The sequence below is a fragment of the Ovis aries genome, chromosome 16, assembly GCF_016772045.2.
Source record: "Ovis aries strain OAR_USU_Benz2616 breed Rambouillet chromosome 16, ARS-UI_Ramb_v3.0, whole genome shotgun sequence".
Classification (NCBI taxonomy): domain Eukaryota; kingdom Metazoa; phylum Chordata; class Mammalia; order Artiodactyla; family Bovidae; genus Ovis; species Ovis aries.
The window spans coordinates 14,408,876-14,427,353 of NC_056069.1; the positions used below are offsets into that span (position 1 = coordinate 14,408,876).

Below are 18,478 nucleotides of genomic sequence, written 5' to 3' on the forward strand. Positions count from 1 at the left end.
TCTCAAGGTGTCCAAAGACAGGAGGTGGTCTGTAAAAGGTTGGATGACAACTCCATTGTCCAGAACAATTACTGTGACCCTGATAGTAAGCCACCTGAAAATCAAAGAACCTGCAACACTGAGCCCTGCCCACCTGAGTAAGTAAGAGAAAGAAGTGAGAAATATTTTCAAGTGCACAGAGAAAAACATTAGATATTCTTATCTGGAAACATACATTCATATGATATTAATAAATTAAGCTAAAAATATCAAGTAAAACATCACAGAGGGTAGGATTTTGATTCCTATTTATTCACAAAATTTAGTAAGTAACCCCTTTAGAGCAGGGACTTCAGTAGATTAATCCTGGCATAGTGCTGGTAGTTGTCATATTTCCTTAATTCTAAAGCACATATCTTTTGCATTTTAACATCTCTGAAATTAGATTCACTTTGCAATTGATGGTGTCTTACAATAATAATCAACATTATTTTTGTTTAATGGTATATAAAATAATGATATCTTAGATTCAATAAACTATAAAGGATTGGCATGCAGTCCTATCTTTTCCAGATATTTATCTTAAAGGCTTAAAGACTTTTTTAGTTGTTTAGAAATATTCTGTAATGGACTAGCAGTGCTTTAATTTGCTGACCTGGTTTTAAATTCTGTCATCCTAAGGCGTCTTGTCTTCTAAGTGTTGAGCACAGGCATAGAAGTATACTTCAATCCCTTTCCATTGATTAATGTAGCAATTACAACTCACTATAAAGGGGGGCAGAAGAGAGCCCATCCATCTTAATGATGTCTTTTAAAAAATTCAAAAATATGAGACATGCTGTCAGTGGCCACATTCTATAATATGAAAGAAAGGCTTTTTGATTGAGCAAAAGACAATAATTATGTGCAAAAAGACAAAGATGATGATTCAATCCTTATCATGTATGGAAGACAGAACATGTATGGAAGGCATTTCATTCTTATTTGAGAAATCAGAGTAACCATTATCCCAAGGTTAGCTAATTATTCCCAACATGAAATTGATTTAAAAAAACAGAAAGTAGGCAAAGGAATTTATGTATTCTAGGCTCTCTAGAACTGGGGAGGGAAATTCTATAACAAAGTAATTCTTTCTCTAAGAGTAAGAGTCACAAAAATCTGAAACTTAAAATGGATAAAGAATTCTGGTCCCTTGAGAGTCCCTTGGACTGCAAGGAGGTCCAACCAGTCCATCCTAAAGGAGATCAGCCCTGGGTGTTCATTGGAAGGACTGATGCTAAAGCTGAAACTCCAGTACTTTGGCCACCTCATGCGAAGAGATGACTCATTGGGAAAGACCATGATGCTGAGAGGGATTAAGGGCAGGAGGAGAAGGGGACGATGGAGGATGAGATGGCTGGATGGCATAGCCAACTCAATGGACGTGGTTTGAGTGAACTCTGGGAATTGGTGATGGACAGGGAGGCCTGGCGTGCTGCAATTCATGGGGTCTCAAAGAGTCGGACACAACTGAGCGACTGAACTGAACTGAACTGAATATGGTTTAAAAAAAAGTCTATGGCGTAGACAGAAAGCAAAGAAGAGCTAAAGAGCCTCTTGATGAAGGTGAAAGAGGAGAGTGAAAAAGCTGGCTTAAAACTCAACATTCAGTCTTTCTCTATGTTGTTTCCTATTTTATTTATTTTTAATTTAATTTTAATTTTTTTCATTTATATGTTTATTTTTTAATTAATTTATTTATTTTATTTGGAGGCTAGTTACTTTACAATACTGTAGTGGGTTTTACCATACATTGACATGACATACATGTCATGGTTTTTGCCATACCTATGACATAATACCGGAGAAGGCATTGGCACCCTACTCCAATACTCTTGCCAGGAAAATCACATGGACGGAGGAGCCTGGTGGGCTGCAGTCCATGGGGCCACTAAGAGTCAGACACGACTGAAGCAACTTAGCAGCAGCAGCATGACATAATACATAGAAAATTTTTTAAATAAATAAATAAAATCTGTTTTTAAGAACACTACACATTGCTCATTTTAAAAAAACAAACAAAGAAACAAACTCAACATTCAAAAAATGAAGATCATCACATCTAGTCCCATCACTTCATGGTAAATAGATGGAAACAATGGAAACAGTGACAGACTTTATTTTCTTGGGCTCCAAAATCACTGTAGATGGTGATTACAGTCACAAACTTAAAAGACGCTTGCTCCTTGGAAGAAAAGGTATGACAAAACTGAACAGCATGTTAAAAAGCAGAAACATTGCTCTGCCAACAAAGGACCATTTAGTCAGAGCTATGGTTTTTCCAGTAGTTATGTATGGACCATAAAGAAGGCTGAGCACCGAAGAATTGATGTTTTTGAACTGTGGTGTTGGAGAAGACTCTTGAGAGTCCCTTGGACTTCAAGGAGATCAAGCCAGTCAGTCCTAAAGGAGACAGTCCTGAGTATTCATTGGAAGGACTGATGCTGAAGCTGAAACTCCAATTCTTTGACCACCTGATGTGAAGAGCCAACTCTTTAGAAAAGACCCTGATGCTGAGAAAGATCAAAGGCAGGAGGAGCAGGGGATGACAGAGGACAAGATGGTTGGATGGCATCACTAATTCAATGGACGTTGGTTTGAGCAAGCTCCCGAAGAAGGACATCGAAGCCTGGCATGCTGTAGTCCATGGGGTTGCAAAGACTCAGACATGACCAAGTGACTAAACAACATCAACAAAATATGGTTAAATCGATATATTTGTTGATATTTGTTCCAAAATAATAATACCTTCTGAATTTTTAATATCCAAAGTCGGTATCTGCCTGAATGTTTCAATCTTTACAGGAAATACACACCCCTCGTCTCTGGAAAAGTTAAGTGGCTGCCAAATGAGGAGCACACAGAATCTAGGGTGATAGAAGTTTTTATTCTAAGACTTTTGCAATTTCATGTCTCTTCTTTTTCAAATGTGATCACTATGTAACTAACACCTTAAAATCCAGACATGGGAAAGTATAGAAATACAACCTGGTATGTATTACAAAGACAAGATATTTAATTATTTTTTTATTTTCCTTTCTTCTGCTAATTATTTTTGTAAATTTGTCTCAATAGAAGCTGAAAAGCTATATAAAACAAAGTGATGCTCAAAATGCACAAGCTGTTTTTTGACATTTCTAAAGACCTAAGTGTATTTCCATATAATTGTGAACCTCATCCTAGTTACTTCCCCAGCACTGAATACTTTTATGTATTATGTTTATCATAATCAGCCATTTAAGGCATTTGAATGGGCATGGTCACACTTGTTTGGGCCTCAGCTTTTTCATTTAAGTTCAAATGCATGCTATTCAAGCATCCTTTGAGATTTCAGTGGTTGGTCATTTCGTCCCATATATTACATGCTTGTATATTACAGTGGAGTCTTTTTTTAATACTTTAAGGATAATTGACATATTGGAATCAACCTAAACAATTAAAATTGTTTTGTATTTCCCTTTCTTTTGTAGTTCTGAAATAAAAAGTTACTTCTTAACTTTTTTGTTGTTTGGAGGTAAGAGAATGGAATTTGAAAAAGAAAAATCAGTATTCTTTGTTGAAAAGAGCTAATATACATATTTTAAATATTCTTTATTAGTGTAGTTTTTCTTATTAGTCCCTTTTTAATTTCTTCCATATTTCTTTGAATTCAGACTATGAAAAAGGAATTTTTTAATTTAACTTTTATTTTTTTATACCCCAATACAAAATGAATAAGGAAATCTTAATAAACTATCCAGAATGGTTATCATATGTTATAAGATTCCCATTACATTGGTATTATAGAGATAAGGCTCACTGAAAGACCACTGAATTCAAAAAGACTTTAAATGAGTGTGGGAGAAAGAAGTTTTTTCAGATGACAATGTGACAATCGTGTTTGGTTTTTTCAATACATATTAAAGCATAAAATTTCTTAAATACAGATAAATAGAAGAAAATTTTAAAAACAATAATTCTTGTAAGATCATGGTTAATATTTTTCATCTTTTTCAATGTCTACATCAGCAGATGTTTGTAACAAAGTGGTATTATATTATTTGGACTTCCTTGGTGGCTCAGTAGTAAAAAAAAAAATACACCTGCCAATGCAGGAAATGTGGGTTCAGTCCAGGGATCAGGAAGATCCACTGGAGAAAGAAGAGGCAACCCACTCTACTATTCTTGCCTGAGAAATCCTATGGACAGAGGACTCTGGCAGGCTACATACAGTCCATGGGGTTGCAAAAGGGTCGGACACAACTTAGCAACTAAACAACAGTTATTTATGATGTCTTGTAGTCAGTTCTCAGCATATTGAACATTATGTTGTTCTGAACATTAAACACCGTCTACAACATTTAGTAGATAGGTCATGTTTATTTGAATTGACTTTCCACTCTAGAACAATTTTCTCTGGGCCCTAGCTTTTGATCCCTTTCTATTCCACAGCATTAATCATTTTTGCTTCTAAAATTTCTAGTGTAAACGGAATTTTGTTTAACCTCTGGGACACATTGTCAGATTACTCTCTAGAAAGAATGTATAGTGTATTCTCACTGATAGTATGTACATAAGACTGTTGTTTCCCTAACCTGAACAACAGTTGGTAATATTATTTTTAAAACAATCTTTAACTATTTAAAGGGAAAAAAAAAAAACCTTGATATCTAATTGCTGTTTTATTTTTTGTACTTCTAGAATTGCTGATGCAGCTAAACATTTAAAAATTATGTTCAGTGGTCATTTCTTTTTTGTTTTTTTCTCTTCATGGCCTGTGCCATTTTTCTATCAAAGTGCTTATCATTATGTTATTGTTTTGTATGAAGTCTTAATAAATTAAGATTTTTAACTCTTTTGGAAATATTTTTTTCTAGTTTGTATGATCTAGTTTTACTTATAAAAGCTTTTTTTAAAATACTATATAGGAAAACTATCTATCTAACTTTTATTTGTTTCGTTGGTATAATGTTAAGAAGGCCTTACCCAGTTTATGCTTATGCTTTCAAAGTCTTTTTTTTTTTATGTAAACTCTAGTCTATCTGAAATATATTTGCCTGCTTTGAGGAAAGGACCTATATTTATTTTAAGATATTACTGTTTTCCCAATACCATTAATTTATAATCCTAAGTGGTACTTTTTAGTCAGAAACTATCTTTTCAAATAATGAAATATTTTAAATCTCCTTTAGTCATATTGGAGACTTTATAAGTAGAGACTAGAAAAAAAAAAAAGAGGGCAATAAGATTTGTCCTTATATTATGTAAAGAAAATGACAGGGACTAGGAAGAATAGACAGAAGAGGCATTGATAAAGAAATACTGATAATCGTGTTTATTTGAGAGACTTTAAAAAGCCAAAGGAAGTCTTGCTGGGAAAAAGTAATGTGGTCAGAGGATCAACTCTTTTATGAGAATGAGAATAACAGTCAAGGTGGTCAGGTGACTAGGGAGAGAGAAAAAAAAACAATAATTCTAAAGGCATTGAATGAAAATAGTGGGATTCATGACACAGGCAGAAATCATTAGGAAAAGGAAAAGGGAGGAGTTGATGTTAAAGAGCATGACTGATAGGAAGTTGGTGCCTCACCATAGGAAAAGGAAGTAATGCTGAGTTAGAATCCAGAGAAAGGCCAAGCATTCAGTTTTTACCATGCTGTCTTTTAATAGCAAAAAGATTTCTGTATATGACCTCATGTGAAGAATCTTTAAATACTGAATATAATTCCTGTATGTAACTTTGATTTTTAAATTGGTGAAAATCAGAGAGGTGAAAGCAATAGAATACAGTACATGGTGCTGTACTGTGCTTAGTCCTGTCCGACTCTTTACAACCCCATGTACTGTAGCCTGCCAGGCTCCCCTGTCCATGGGGATTTTCCAGGCAGGAATACTGGCATGGGTTGCCATGCCTTCCTCCGGGGGACCTTCCCAACCCAGTAATCAAACCCAGGTCTTTAGCATTGCAGGCAGATTCCTTATCGAGCCACCAGGGAAGCCCTATAAAAATAACTATAGTACAACACAAAATATATTAAGTATGATAAGAGTTATAAGCAAAAGGAGTCACACTGGAGAGAGATTTTTACCCAGGGGCAAGGTTTTCTTAATAGTATCTTTTTATTACAACCATACTCTAAGTTTAGGAAAAGATCATCAAATTCCTGTATAAAACTCCAAAATATCAGACCTGGGAGGGATCCTAGAAGTCAACTCCCATCATCTCACTCCCTTCCTCCAGTATTATTGTTTGTCCTCTTAATGTACAGATACTGTAGATTGGATTACACAGGCTATATCAAGCCACTCTTATTTCAGACACTCAAAAATGAATCCTACCAACTATACAGCTTCTTCATCCTGGTGAGAATGAAGACAATTTTATTATAGGTTCTTCAGCTCAAAAAGGAATAGCCCCAATATTATGCAGATTATAATGATTCAGCAGCTGATAATCTCTGAGAATTTTCATGCTCGTATTTTACCACTGAATCTAGAGAATGAAAAAAGAGAAATAGGGAGAATGTCGTCAGAGGGTCAAATACATGGAAAATGATGAGGAAGCAGTCTGTCTTAAACTGGATAGAAGAGTGGTGAAACTGGGACTAGTAGATACAGTGGTAAAATTGCAAAACTGCTTAAATATCTGGATGGTGATTTAATCCTTTAGAGAGACATGGGAAGGGATGATTTGCTGAGCAATAAAGATACAACAGGGAGGGACTGAGTGTGAAGCCTGAAATCAAAGTTAAAGTCAGAAGGGAAATTAGGAGGGTAGATAATGTTTTTACTTTCATACACTTTGAGTTAAATGCTAGAGTGATACATCTAGGCTAAGAGATGGTTGGCAATAAAAGAGAGGATGAAGAATAAAAAGGCAGAGGTGGCCCTGGCCTTGTGAGCAAAAATAACAGCAACACCTCCTGAATCATTGCTGTTACTCTGGGCACCTGTGTTTAATTTGAAGGTCTCCATCCCTCTTACATTATGAGACCTAATGAGATCATGGCTGGAGGTGGTATGACTGAACTTTTTGTGGCTGAGTTATACACATTACTGTTTTATCCCCTAATCTTGGTGATGAAATCATTGTTTCGAATTGAATCAGAGTTTCACTATGGCTGGCATGCAAGTTATTATTCTCAGTACACATTTTCCTCTTTACCAAAAATGGTACTAACAACTTAGGATCCTATTAATCTGTGGAAGACAAAACGGAAACAATATGAAAATCACTTTAAATCTCTTCTGGAAAATGACTTAGAAAAAAGATGTTGATGTCAGTTTTCTAAAATTCCAGATTAAATTGTCACTCTTTAAGTAAATTTTAGATTGAAAAATTATAAATTTTTTACAAAATATATTTTAAGTTTGGGAAACTGGTTAATTATATTTCAAAATGCTGGTTTCCCTCTGTCAGTAAAGATAATAAAAATAATAATGAACAAAGCCCATTGGGGCTTATTTGGCTGAGTCGGACACAACTGAAGTGACTTAGCAGCAGCAGCAGGCTCAAATTTAGGGCACTAGTACTCTGACTTCACTAAGGTATTACCTTCCACATACAAAACTGGCACAACTGAATTAAGCTCACGGAAAGAGCTGACAATTGTTCTTAACTTTTATACTCTTCTCTCTGGTTAGTCTCCTACCCAAGAGCATGAGCGTCTCCATTTAGCATGTATGCATGATTTATAAGCATGGATTGAAGAAAATGTCTTTTGACCTCATGTTTGTGGTTTAGATTCTACTATTTGTTAGAAATGTTGCGTTGTTGAAAGTGAAATTCAGCGGATAACAGTGGATGCGGGATCTAGTCCTAGCTCCATCATTGCACTTATCATGATTTTGGAAAACAGTTTTCCTAACACAATGTCTTACTTTCTTCTATAAAACAAAGCGCAGTGCCTTGAGCATAGTAGGCATTCAGCATATATTCATGGCATTAAATACAATCGTGTATCAGTCAGGACTCTGGTAATACTAGCACAACTTCAACTTCGGCTAGCTTCCACACTGAAGAGAATTTATTGGTTTATATTAACAAAGCCGAGGGAAATATAAAAGTGGACCTAGCTTCAGGAATGGTTGGAATCAAGCACTCAAATACTTTGAAGACTCTAGCTCCTCCTCTGCATTCTTTCAGATCAATTAATTCCACTTAACAGGGACATGGCCATCATCAGCTCTTATATCTTTATATACCCTTGTGACCAGAAAGGAAAGTATTCCTTTTGCTTACTTTTAGATGTAAAAATTCTAAAGCTGAATTCTTGGCTTGGTTGGGATTGTGATTAGTACCCTTGGACCAGTTAATGTGCCCAAAGAGTGAGTCATGCAGAAATATGACACAGACACAGACATACACCTGAAATTGTGTATATGGAAGTTCATTGATGACTTTAGGCATGGTATACCTACAAATATAAGATATGTCCTTTTATTGAGACATTTCTATTTCTTCCCACATTAGCTCTGTAGAAGCTGTTTTTAGGAGTAAAGGAGGTCAAAGCAAGGGATCTCCATGTTTTCACAGACCTGGCTCAGGACTCTACTCCTACTGCAGAGTCTTCAGCACTCCCATGTCTTCTGAATGGACACCTGGGCCATCTCTGCCCCTAGGACAGTAAAGACTTGTGTCTTATGCAGAGCGTGATGCACATTTCTGGGAATCAGGAAACAAATCCCTTGCTCCTGCAGGGTGGTTTTATCACCAAACACTCAATTGAGGGAGAACCTCTCTCAATATAATAATAAAAATGGCTTCTGTGTCTTGTTTGTTGTGTGTCAGATGTTGGTAGAAGCTCCTGAGACCCTGTGACTAGCATATCTTATCTTAGTTATGTTCAGGGTGATAGCTTGAATATGGCCATAATGAAGTATATATATCACAAAACTGGCAAATGCGATGGATCAGGACTCTCTCCCTCCCATGAGGAGCCAGTTTTTAACATTTACCAGCATGTGTCTTGGAGCTTCATGTTAACTTGCTTAATCCTCATGAAAATCTCATGATTGGTATTGTTATCCTCATTTTAGAAATTAATTTTAAAAATGGAGAAAAAGTTTAAAAACACATAATGAATTGCTTGTTTGAACCTGTTTGCCTGTTGCAAAGCCCATGCACTATACTCTAGAAAGCAGCTAACAGTGGTTTATCTTTTCCTTATGTATATGGAAACAGTTCTTCTGTTTGTCATTTGTCACATCAACAAACAGTGAAATGTTAGCTCTTCTGGGAAGAGGAGGTCGTCCACTGATACAGTGCCTTTACTCTGCTGAAATCTCTGGCTGCACTGAGGGAATGCTTTTCTGTGTTTCTTTCACTTCTTGCTGCAGGTGGTTCATTGGGGACTGGTTGGAATGTAGCAAGACTTGTGATGGTGGGATGCGCACAAGGGCAGTACTCTGCATCAGGAAGATTGGACCTTCTGAGGAGGAGACACTGGACTACAGTGGTTGTTTAACACACCGGCCTATTGAAAAAGAGCCCTGCAACAACCAGTCGTGTCCCCCTCAGTGGGTGGCTTTGGACTGGTCAGAAGTAAGGAAATCTGAGGCTGTATGTTTTGAGATGTCTTAACTATCAATACCAAAGCATTTAATATTAAGGACACCTGAGCGTGTGAGCGTCTTAGAACTTAACAAGTAAGGACTGCATAACAGTGAATTTGGCCATGTTATACTTTTTTTGCTGCTTGCCAGGAACTAAAGGTTTTGGGGGTCAGGAAACTCAATGAGAAACTAGTAATCAATTTGATTAAAAACAAGCCTGAAGTGAATTTGAGAGACTATTATAGTGAGTTAAGGTATATATACATATATATACCTTATGTATATTTTTCTTTCTTTTTCCTTTTTCTTTGCTATTATTGAACAGTATTTATAGGCTCAAAATAAGTGATATGTTTATCTTTTTTTCAAAGTAATGTTCAAGCCTAACTGTATTAACTCTTACATATGAATTTGTTAATTGATTATCACATATTATATATCTATATATGTTTTAATTGCTTCTGTGGAGGAAATATGGATTTGAGGGTTATAACATATCAAAAAGTCAAATTCAGATTTTATCATTACCTCCACTTACATGATTAGTGAGGAAGATCTGACTAAGATAATGTTTTTCTGGCATACATGTAAGAAGTCAAATATAATCCCAAACCCTCAGAGAAATGGTCTTATGAAAAATGAGGTAAGAGGTAGAGTTAATTGACTCTTCATTCTGCATGAGACATACACATATACATATTGTACCATTCTCTACTTTTCCTAAAGAGGAACTGAATCTTTCTCAAATGTTGTTTAGTGTTAGAAAGGATGAGTATCTGGCTATATAACTAAAGATCATTTTTCTAAGTTAGCAAAACAGGATGCATTTCCTGCTGGAAACATTGTGGTACTTGCTTTAGGTATTTCCTGTAGACCTCATAAGTTTGTGAAAAAAATAAACAAAAATAATTAAACACTGTTCTTTAGGAACCTATGGATGTAACTTTTCTCCCTGTGAATCTTACTACTTGAGTAGCCTTATTTTGCTAGAGGGCTGGGGTTGAAAGAGAGACTGTATTTAAGATGGTACATGGAAATGGAGATTCTGACTAGTTGTGGTTATCTGTGGAATCTTTGGGAGAAGTTGGGATTGTTCTCCCAAGTTTCCCAAGGCCATAGTCCTTCTTCAGTAATTATATTCTGCCTACCTAACTTTTATTTGTGTTTCAATCAAATGTAGAGATATTCCTGGTATTATTCACTCAGTGGTTATGGAAAAGGTATAAACTCTTCTGTTACCTACAGTGAGTGGATTAACTCCTAAATTCGTTTGGAAGATAAAATCCATTGATAAAGAAGAGACATTTTATAGAATTGTACATGTTAGTAGTTGTTTTACTTGCAAGTCAGTGCCCAAAATCCTTGAAGAAATTCATAAATAGTTGTTGATAATAATGGCAACATTGTTACTGGAAGATCATAATGGGAGACCTGATGATTGGCTGCAATGTTTGAAGGGTTTTAAGCCAACTCAATAAGTATAATTGGGTGCTTTCTAACCTTATTGGGATAGGGACTAAGGAGAATTCAAAAGAATCTCATAAACTTGGGAAAATAAGGAATATCTATGAAACAACTAGAGAATAACATAAGACTGTGTTTAACACAATGATGGATTGTATAAGTTATACAGAAATTCAGAGCTACGAAGGTCAGAATAGCCTGGAATAGAATCAGAAGGCTTTTCAGTTGATGAGAGTTGAACTGAATATTGTAGGAGTGTAAAATCTGAAGTAGGGAAGAGAACTGAGAAACTGGATTCCTGATAAGAGAAACAACTGAACAAAAACACAAAGAATATGTGGTGAAAGTAGGGTGGGAGGAAAGGATTTGTTTTAAAGAATAAATGGAAGATAAAATTGAAAAAGTAGTGATAGGTTAAAGCAGGCTTGAATACAGAACTTTATACCACATCATTCTTCTGCAAAAAGTAGAGAAAAACAGACAAGTTCAAAAACAAAAACTAGAAAAAAAACTTCTGCCAATCACTAAAACAGCAAAACCTTCTCATGTGCAGACTCACTTCACCTTGGTCTCAGGACCTACATTTTTCTGTGTCATTATATTTTTATTTTAACATAAAACACCAAATATTATCACCTTAAAATATACATTGTGTAAACTACTGTATATTTCCATTTCAAATACCATTTTAAGATTTTCTTCCTAATTCAACCTCATGTAGGTTGTGATTACCCTACTCTTAGCATTTCAATTCTCATCTCTCCAGTCTTGTAAGTGACTTGCTCAAATGGTTGTATGAGGCTGTTAGGCACTCCTGGAAGCTGCCTGAAGAAATAAATGTAAGTGAAGGGGACTTCTAATCACATGTCTGCTATCTCTTTAAGATAGCTGAGTCAAAGCTTAGGGTAGAGAAGTAGAGCCAAGGGCATGGAGTACACAGGTTGGGACTATCACTGGCCCCCCCCCCACCCCCACCTTATCCCACCCCCCACCCCACCCTCACTCCCACCAAAAAAATTTAGTGGGCTATTGTCACGCTACAGGCAATGCAGGAAAACTATTCTAGGGTAAGCATGAGTCAGGAAATCCTGCCATTACCATCTCAAAGATTCTAGTTGAACATCATCAATACCATCATGTTGATCTTTTTGTTCTGGAGGAGAGATGATTTTTGCCCCATTCAGTCTCTCCTGTGTATTTTCCAAAGGAGAAGGTATACTCTCACTCTTCCACTTCCCTTTACCACAAAACCTACCTCTTCTCTAGATGAATTAAAAATAAGTAGAAGGAAATAACATTAAGTGAAAAAATGTTTGAGTAGCTATGGAGAACAAAGTGAAAACAAGGAGCCTGATCTTCCCAGAGGAATGTAACATCTCCCACTAATAAAAAAAGGGGGTCCCAGCAGAAGAGCAGGCAGTGGTCAGTCTCTTTCACTTTACTTTTGCAAAGATAATTTCACATAATATCTTTCTGACACACCCATGAAAACTTTCCTCCTTTTTCTGCCCCCTTCCCACTTCCAACTATCAGCTGTCTGAGCTCTGCTAATCACAAGGGTGAGGTTCAACTGGTGAAAACATGTTGCAGTAAGAAGAATGTACCCTCTGACCTTTTTCTTTTCTTTGCCGGCTGCTCTCACATAAAATTTCCATTGTTGCAAAGCCAGGAACCATTTTCCCCATCAGTGAATCCCACCCCATGCTTATGGCAAAAAAAAAAAAAAAAAATTCAGCCAAATTACCTTCGTGGAAAATGACTTTTCTGCAGTCTTTTGTGGAACTAATGAAGCCATGGCTTTCCCATTTCCTACAATCTAGCCTCACTCCTGGGATCACCCATGCTATGTTAGACTTAAATGGCTTTCTGTTTTTGCCCTCTCTTGGCATGTTACTCTGAAAGCATTGCTGTGTACTGTGGATGGACTCCAGCAATCCTTAGCCATTCTTTTGATGTATAAGAATGGTTTCTTTTGACTCCCACAGAGTACCCATTGAAAACGGTCTGTTTCTTGTACTTATTCTTCGACAAGTGGATGACTAGCATCATACTCAATTGACTTTATGGGGTTTACATTTAGGTGGCATTACTTAAGAAGGATGGGGGTGGGGGAAAATCTACCTCCAAGTCATTCTTTGTTTTAGTAGATACTTGTACTATCACCGTGTTTACTCCTAGGTTCTACTCTGGTGCCATAACTAAGTAAATTAAACCCACTTATCCAGAGAGAATTCAGTCTAACCCCAAAATGTTAATGTTTCTATCCTTTATAAGTGAGAGCCAGATTATTTTCCCTGGTGTGGTTTCAAAATTTTTTCTGCAAAATGTGTTTTTGCTTCTTAATCGTAAAATGTTAAACTGAAGTACAAATGTATCTCTCGTAAAAATCACCATCTATATCCAACTTAGATGAGAACAAAACAATAAATGGTCTGATCAGATTTTAAATAATTTTAAGATTCTGATTATATGAATAAAAGAGGAAAGATAGATATTTATCTGCAATAAGGAGAAATAGAAATAAGTTTACTAAAGAATCATTCTCCACTGAATTACCTTCCGCCCAGCTATTATAAGAATGAATTGAATGGATTTTGATATTTATAACTAGACTTTACTCTAAAAAATGACTTTATTACTGAACTAAGTATTCAGTTTCTAATTATTTCTAATGAATTTTACTGCATACTCAAAAAATGTACAAAAATACGCCCTTTACATGAGTACAGACTAATATTGTCTCTAAAAAATGCTCTGAATCATTCATGATTAATTTACTGCCTACTAATCATATGCATAATCATGGTTACTCTTGATTTTCTAGGATTTCTTATTTTGGGGGGTAACTAAATAAAACTGAGGCTGTCAGACAGATAAACATCTTTATTCATCAGAAGGCTAGAGAGGCGAAGATGAAATGTAGCTTAAATAAAGAAGAGGGACAAAGTAACAATAAAAACAAGCTGAGGGATGTCTCTGCTTGAGCATCGCTGACATAAGGTCAGAAGAATTTGCAAGATGAAGCCCTACTTAAATCGAAGCTAGTCTAAGTGACATCCTTGTGCCTTTATTATTTTTTACAAGCAATTTTTAAACAATTTTATAATCACCCTCTAGAAGAGTTGAGATGATGACTATAGACATGTAATATTCATGGCTAGGTCTTCAGGGCTTGGGGCCATTGTATTCATTGAATCTTAATGTAGTTCTCAGTCATTCACTATTTTGAGAATCCAATTGATTATCTCTTCATTTCCAGTGCTATAGGATAGAATATCCACAGCTTACTTAGTGGAGCTTGGGCTATAATTTTCTAAAATTATTTCTTGTTTCAATAGAAGATGTTGTATGTTAAGCTTTGCATATAACTTCACATTGTCCCACAGAGGATTTCTACTAATCTTTCAGATCATTATCTTTTTCAGAACTGCCATGTGAATTTATCTGCACTACTCAGTACTTCAGCTTCCCACTAACAAAATGAGTATGAAAACAGCACTTTGTGAGGTTTCTGTGAAGATTAGTTAGATTATGGTATGCAGAGGGCTTAGAACACTTAATAAATCTCAGTGTTGCTTTCTCATTTTATTCTTCTCCCTATTGTCATCGATCTCATTTGTTTTGTTTTGTCTCTGGTTCCCTGGGGACTTCTCAAACACAAATGAATGAATCGTCTGTCTTTGCATTGTCTGCTTCCCCTAATTGTAAACAGGACTTTGGCACAGGCTCTTAGGGAACACTGCTAGATATCACTACAGTGTTCAAATAAGAGCAGAAGCTTCTTGCTACTGTAAAAAGATATTAGAATAAACAAGAGACTTATGTCCCAGGCTTTAATTAACTTTACTTTTTAATTGAAATATCGTTGATTAACAGTTTTGTGCAGATCTCTGCTATACAACAGAGTGACTCAGTTATACCCATATAGACATTCTTTTATCTGAGGCTTTAATATATATACATATGCTTTTAAGATATGAAGAGAGAAAGAGAAAGGCTTGAGTGCATTTTTCAATAAATTTTCCCAATATAGAAAATTAATCATAGCCTCAAAATATTTACTGAACACTAGACTGAACACTAAACTGAATACTAAATACTAATTGGAATTCCTGATGCATCCTATATGTCTCTGCTCATATCCCTAAAGTCTGAAGTACCCCTCTATCCTTTGTATTTTACCTCATTTATTTTTATAATAATTAATACTTATGTATTCATGAGACTTTGTTTCTATGAATGCTAAGAGCTAAAGTATGGATTAGAACAGAAGCCTTAGAATTTAGTTCCAGTTCTACCATTTGCTATCTGTTTAACCTCAATTAAGTTGTTTAAGCTTCCTGTAAAAGGCTCAAAAATATATATGAGAATAATGTATTGAACGTATTTTGTGAACTGTGAAACTCTAGTGGAATATAAAGCAGTAGGATTATCATTAACAATAATAATATTAAACATTAAGAGAGTGACAGAAATTCTCTAAAGCTGTGTCTTCTAACACTGATAAATGGTAGAAGAAACTTGTGTGAAGTCAAGAGGACCAAACACAAGGGGGGCAAGCTCAAGAGACTCAAATCAGGGTTCTATTCATTCTACAGAATGCATGATTGCAAGATACTGTCACATGTCTTAGTTTCTTGAAATATAAAGTAACATGGTTGTGGTGAGGATTAAATGAGATAATATATACAAAGTTCATCATGTAGGGTCTGACATCCAGGAAACACTCAGTAGGTGTTAACGTTAGGTCTGCCATTTAATCGCTGCATGTCTTTGTACCAGCCACTTACCCTAAGGTTGTTTCTTCCTTTAAACATAATTGTCATCTCATAGGATTTTTGTGAGAGCTTTGTGAATTACAGCACTTAGCATAGCACTTGATGCCTATCCCTTCTCCAGCAGATCTTCCCAACCCAGGAATTGAACTGGGGTCTCCTGCATTGCAATCAAATTCTTTACCAGCTGAGCTTCTAGGGAAGCCATTGATATCTAGATCATTTATTAAATGGCGGCTGCTATCATAATTAGTTATTAATAGCAGTGGTAGTCATAGGAGTAAGTCTTCCCATGTGGCTTAGTGGTAAAGAAACCGCCTGCCAATGCAGGAGATGAAGGACACTCAGGTTTGATCCCTGGGTCAGGAAGATTCCCTTGGAGTAGGAAATGGCAACCCACTCCAGTATTATTGCCTGAAAACTTCCATGGACAGAAGAGCCTCGCAAGCTGCAGTCCATGAGGTTACAAAGAGTCTGACACAACTGAATATACACACACACACACACAGTCATAGAAGTAGCAGCAGCAGCATTAGCTTTATGCCTATTGAAGTGAATCTGGAAAGGTAAGCAGAGCCTTCCTATCAGTGTATAGTAAGCATATTTAAAGAGTTTGAGTTTATGTAGGATTTTTTTAAAAAATCAAAATAGAACATAATCAGAGATGTACTTTAGAGAGTGGATTGAAGTAAGACAAGAGCAAGAAACAGGAGACCTGTTAGAAAGTCACTGCAACATTACATGCAAGAAATGATGTTTGTTGGTAGGAGGGTTAGTGGCAGTGGAGACAGAGAGAAATCAACAGATGTAAGAGAGGTTTAGGACTTCAGTTAATAGAACCTAGTGATTGATTATGTGGGTAGAATGAAGCTGCAGCTGGAAAGAAGGATGTTGACTTGGCTATAAAACATAATAACAGGGATCAGGAATTTCTCTCTTGACCTCTAAATCCCTAACTAAAGCCTTTTTTGGAACCATATTGGAAAAAACTGGATGTTATTCTCCTTCAACTGTATCTTAATTAAATGTTTTCTAAGTTAGAGGAAATGCACTCTGTTACTACATTCATTGTGATGAAGAGTGTTCGTGGGTCCTTGATTTACACATGAAAAAACTGTATTATTTTTCTTTCTCTCTGTGACATGTCACCAGTTCAAGATTGCCCCTGGCAAAGCCGCTCAGGGGAGTGTACATTGTTCCTTAAGATGTTCCCAGCCCACAGCTAGTAGGTCTTGATTTACCTAAAAATAAATCAAAACCATCATCTTTCCAAATACATTTATAGTTTGAAGATATTTCCAAATATCTTTATTGAGTGCATTCTCAAAGTCCTCTGTTGGATCCTGAGGATGGGGTGAGGATGTATATGAAGATGAAGCAGAAATGAAATAACTTTAAGCTTATAGTCTGATAGAAATGAGAGGACATATGAATTCATAATCATAAAATAGGCAGATGATGACTAGGAGCACAAGAATTTATATATTCTTACATTCTCTGTAATGTTACTTATTATGTTCACTTGTCTATCTCCTGCATTAAAACCATGAGCTCCTTGAGATACAGACTTATTCATTCTTAGGTCTCCCCTCCCCCTGCAGTCTACACTACACTATAGTCTAGTGTAATTCCTATAGGAAATTTGGTAGTAGTTTTTGAATGAAAGACGTAGAAACAGGGCTTCAAAATATTGTGGGTAAGGGTCTCACTTCACTGAGAAGTACAGATTTTAAGGAAAGGCTCAGATGTTCAGGGGAGAAAGCTGGAGGACTTCAGTCAGCCACCACATTGAGTAGGTAACTCCTGAAGCACTCCAATTAACTTCAAAAAGGTAAATAATAGACTTTGTGACAGGAAGAAGGATCTTTTCCTCAGTGTGAAGAGCTTACTGGTCCAACTAAAGAATCATCAAATTCATTATGTTTAACTGATGGACAAGGAAGAATCCAGAGATTCTCTGTGCAGTAAATCTTTACCTGTGATCATGTATTCTTGGCTACTGCATACTAAGAGTACATTTAGCCTGCTATATCTCCAGGTTCCACATCCACAGATTCAACCAACTGAAGATCAAAAATATTTTGGAAAAAAATTCCAGAAAGTTCCAAAAAGTAAAACGTGAATTTGCCACACTGGCACCTATTTGCATAGTGTTTATATTGTATTAGGTATCATAAGTGATTTAAAGATGATCTAAAGTTCACAGGAGGATGTGTGCAGGTTATATGCAAATACTGTGTCATTTTATACAAGGAACTTGATCATCAACAGGTTTTGGTGTCCTCCAGGGTCCTGAAATTGTTCCCTGCTGATACTGAGGGCCACCTGTACACATCTGAATCAAACCTTAACTTGCTTCACAAAGGTAATTTCTCATCGCCTACTAGTACCCATAAGAATTTTTTTGAGAAGACTACACCTCAGTTCAGTTCAGTTGCTCAGTTGTGTCCGACTCTTTGTGACCCCATGGACTGCAGCACACCAGGCCTCCCTGTCCATCACCAACCCAAACCCATGTCCATTGAGTCGGTGATGCCATCCAACCATCTCATCCTCTGTTGTCCCCTTCTCCTACCTTCAGTCTTTCCCAGATCAGGGTCTTTTCCAGTGAGTCAGTTCTTTGCATCAGGTGGCCAAAGTATTAGAGTTTCAGCTTCAACATCATTCCTTCCGGTGGACACTCAGGA

General features: G+C 36.3%; 1 protein-coding gene across 1 annotated transcript in view; it reads left to right on the forward strand.

The window, feature by feature from the left end:
• Positions 1-18,478, forward strand: part of ADAMTS6 (ADAM metallopeptidase with thrombospondin type 1 motif 6) — a 289,952-nt gene that overhangs the window by 251,150 nt on the left and 20,324 nt on the right. Inside the window, exons 22-23 of the mRNA XM_012096844.4 lie at positions 8-137; positions 9,337-9,541. Of these exons, the coding sequence (XP_011952234.1) occupies positions 8-137; positions 9,337-9,541 (335 nt within the window). The remainder of the gene's footprint in view (positions 1-7; positions 138-9,336; positions 9,542-18,478) is intronic.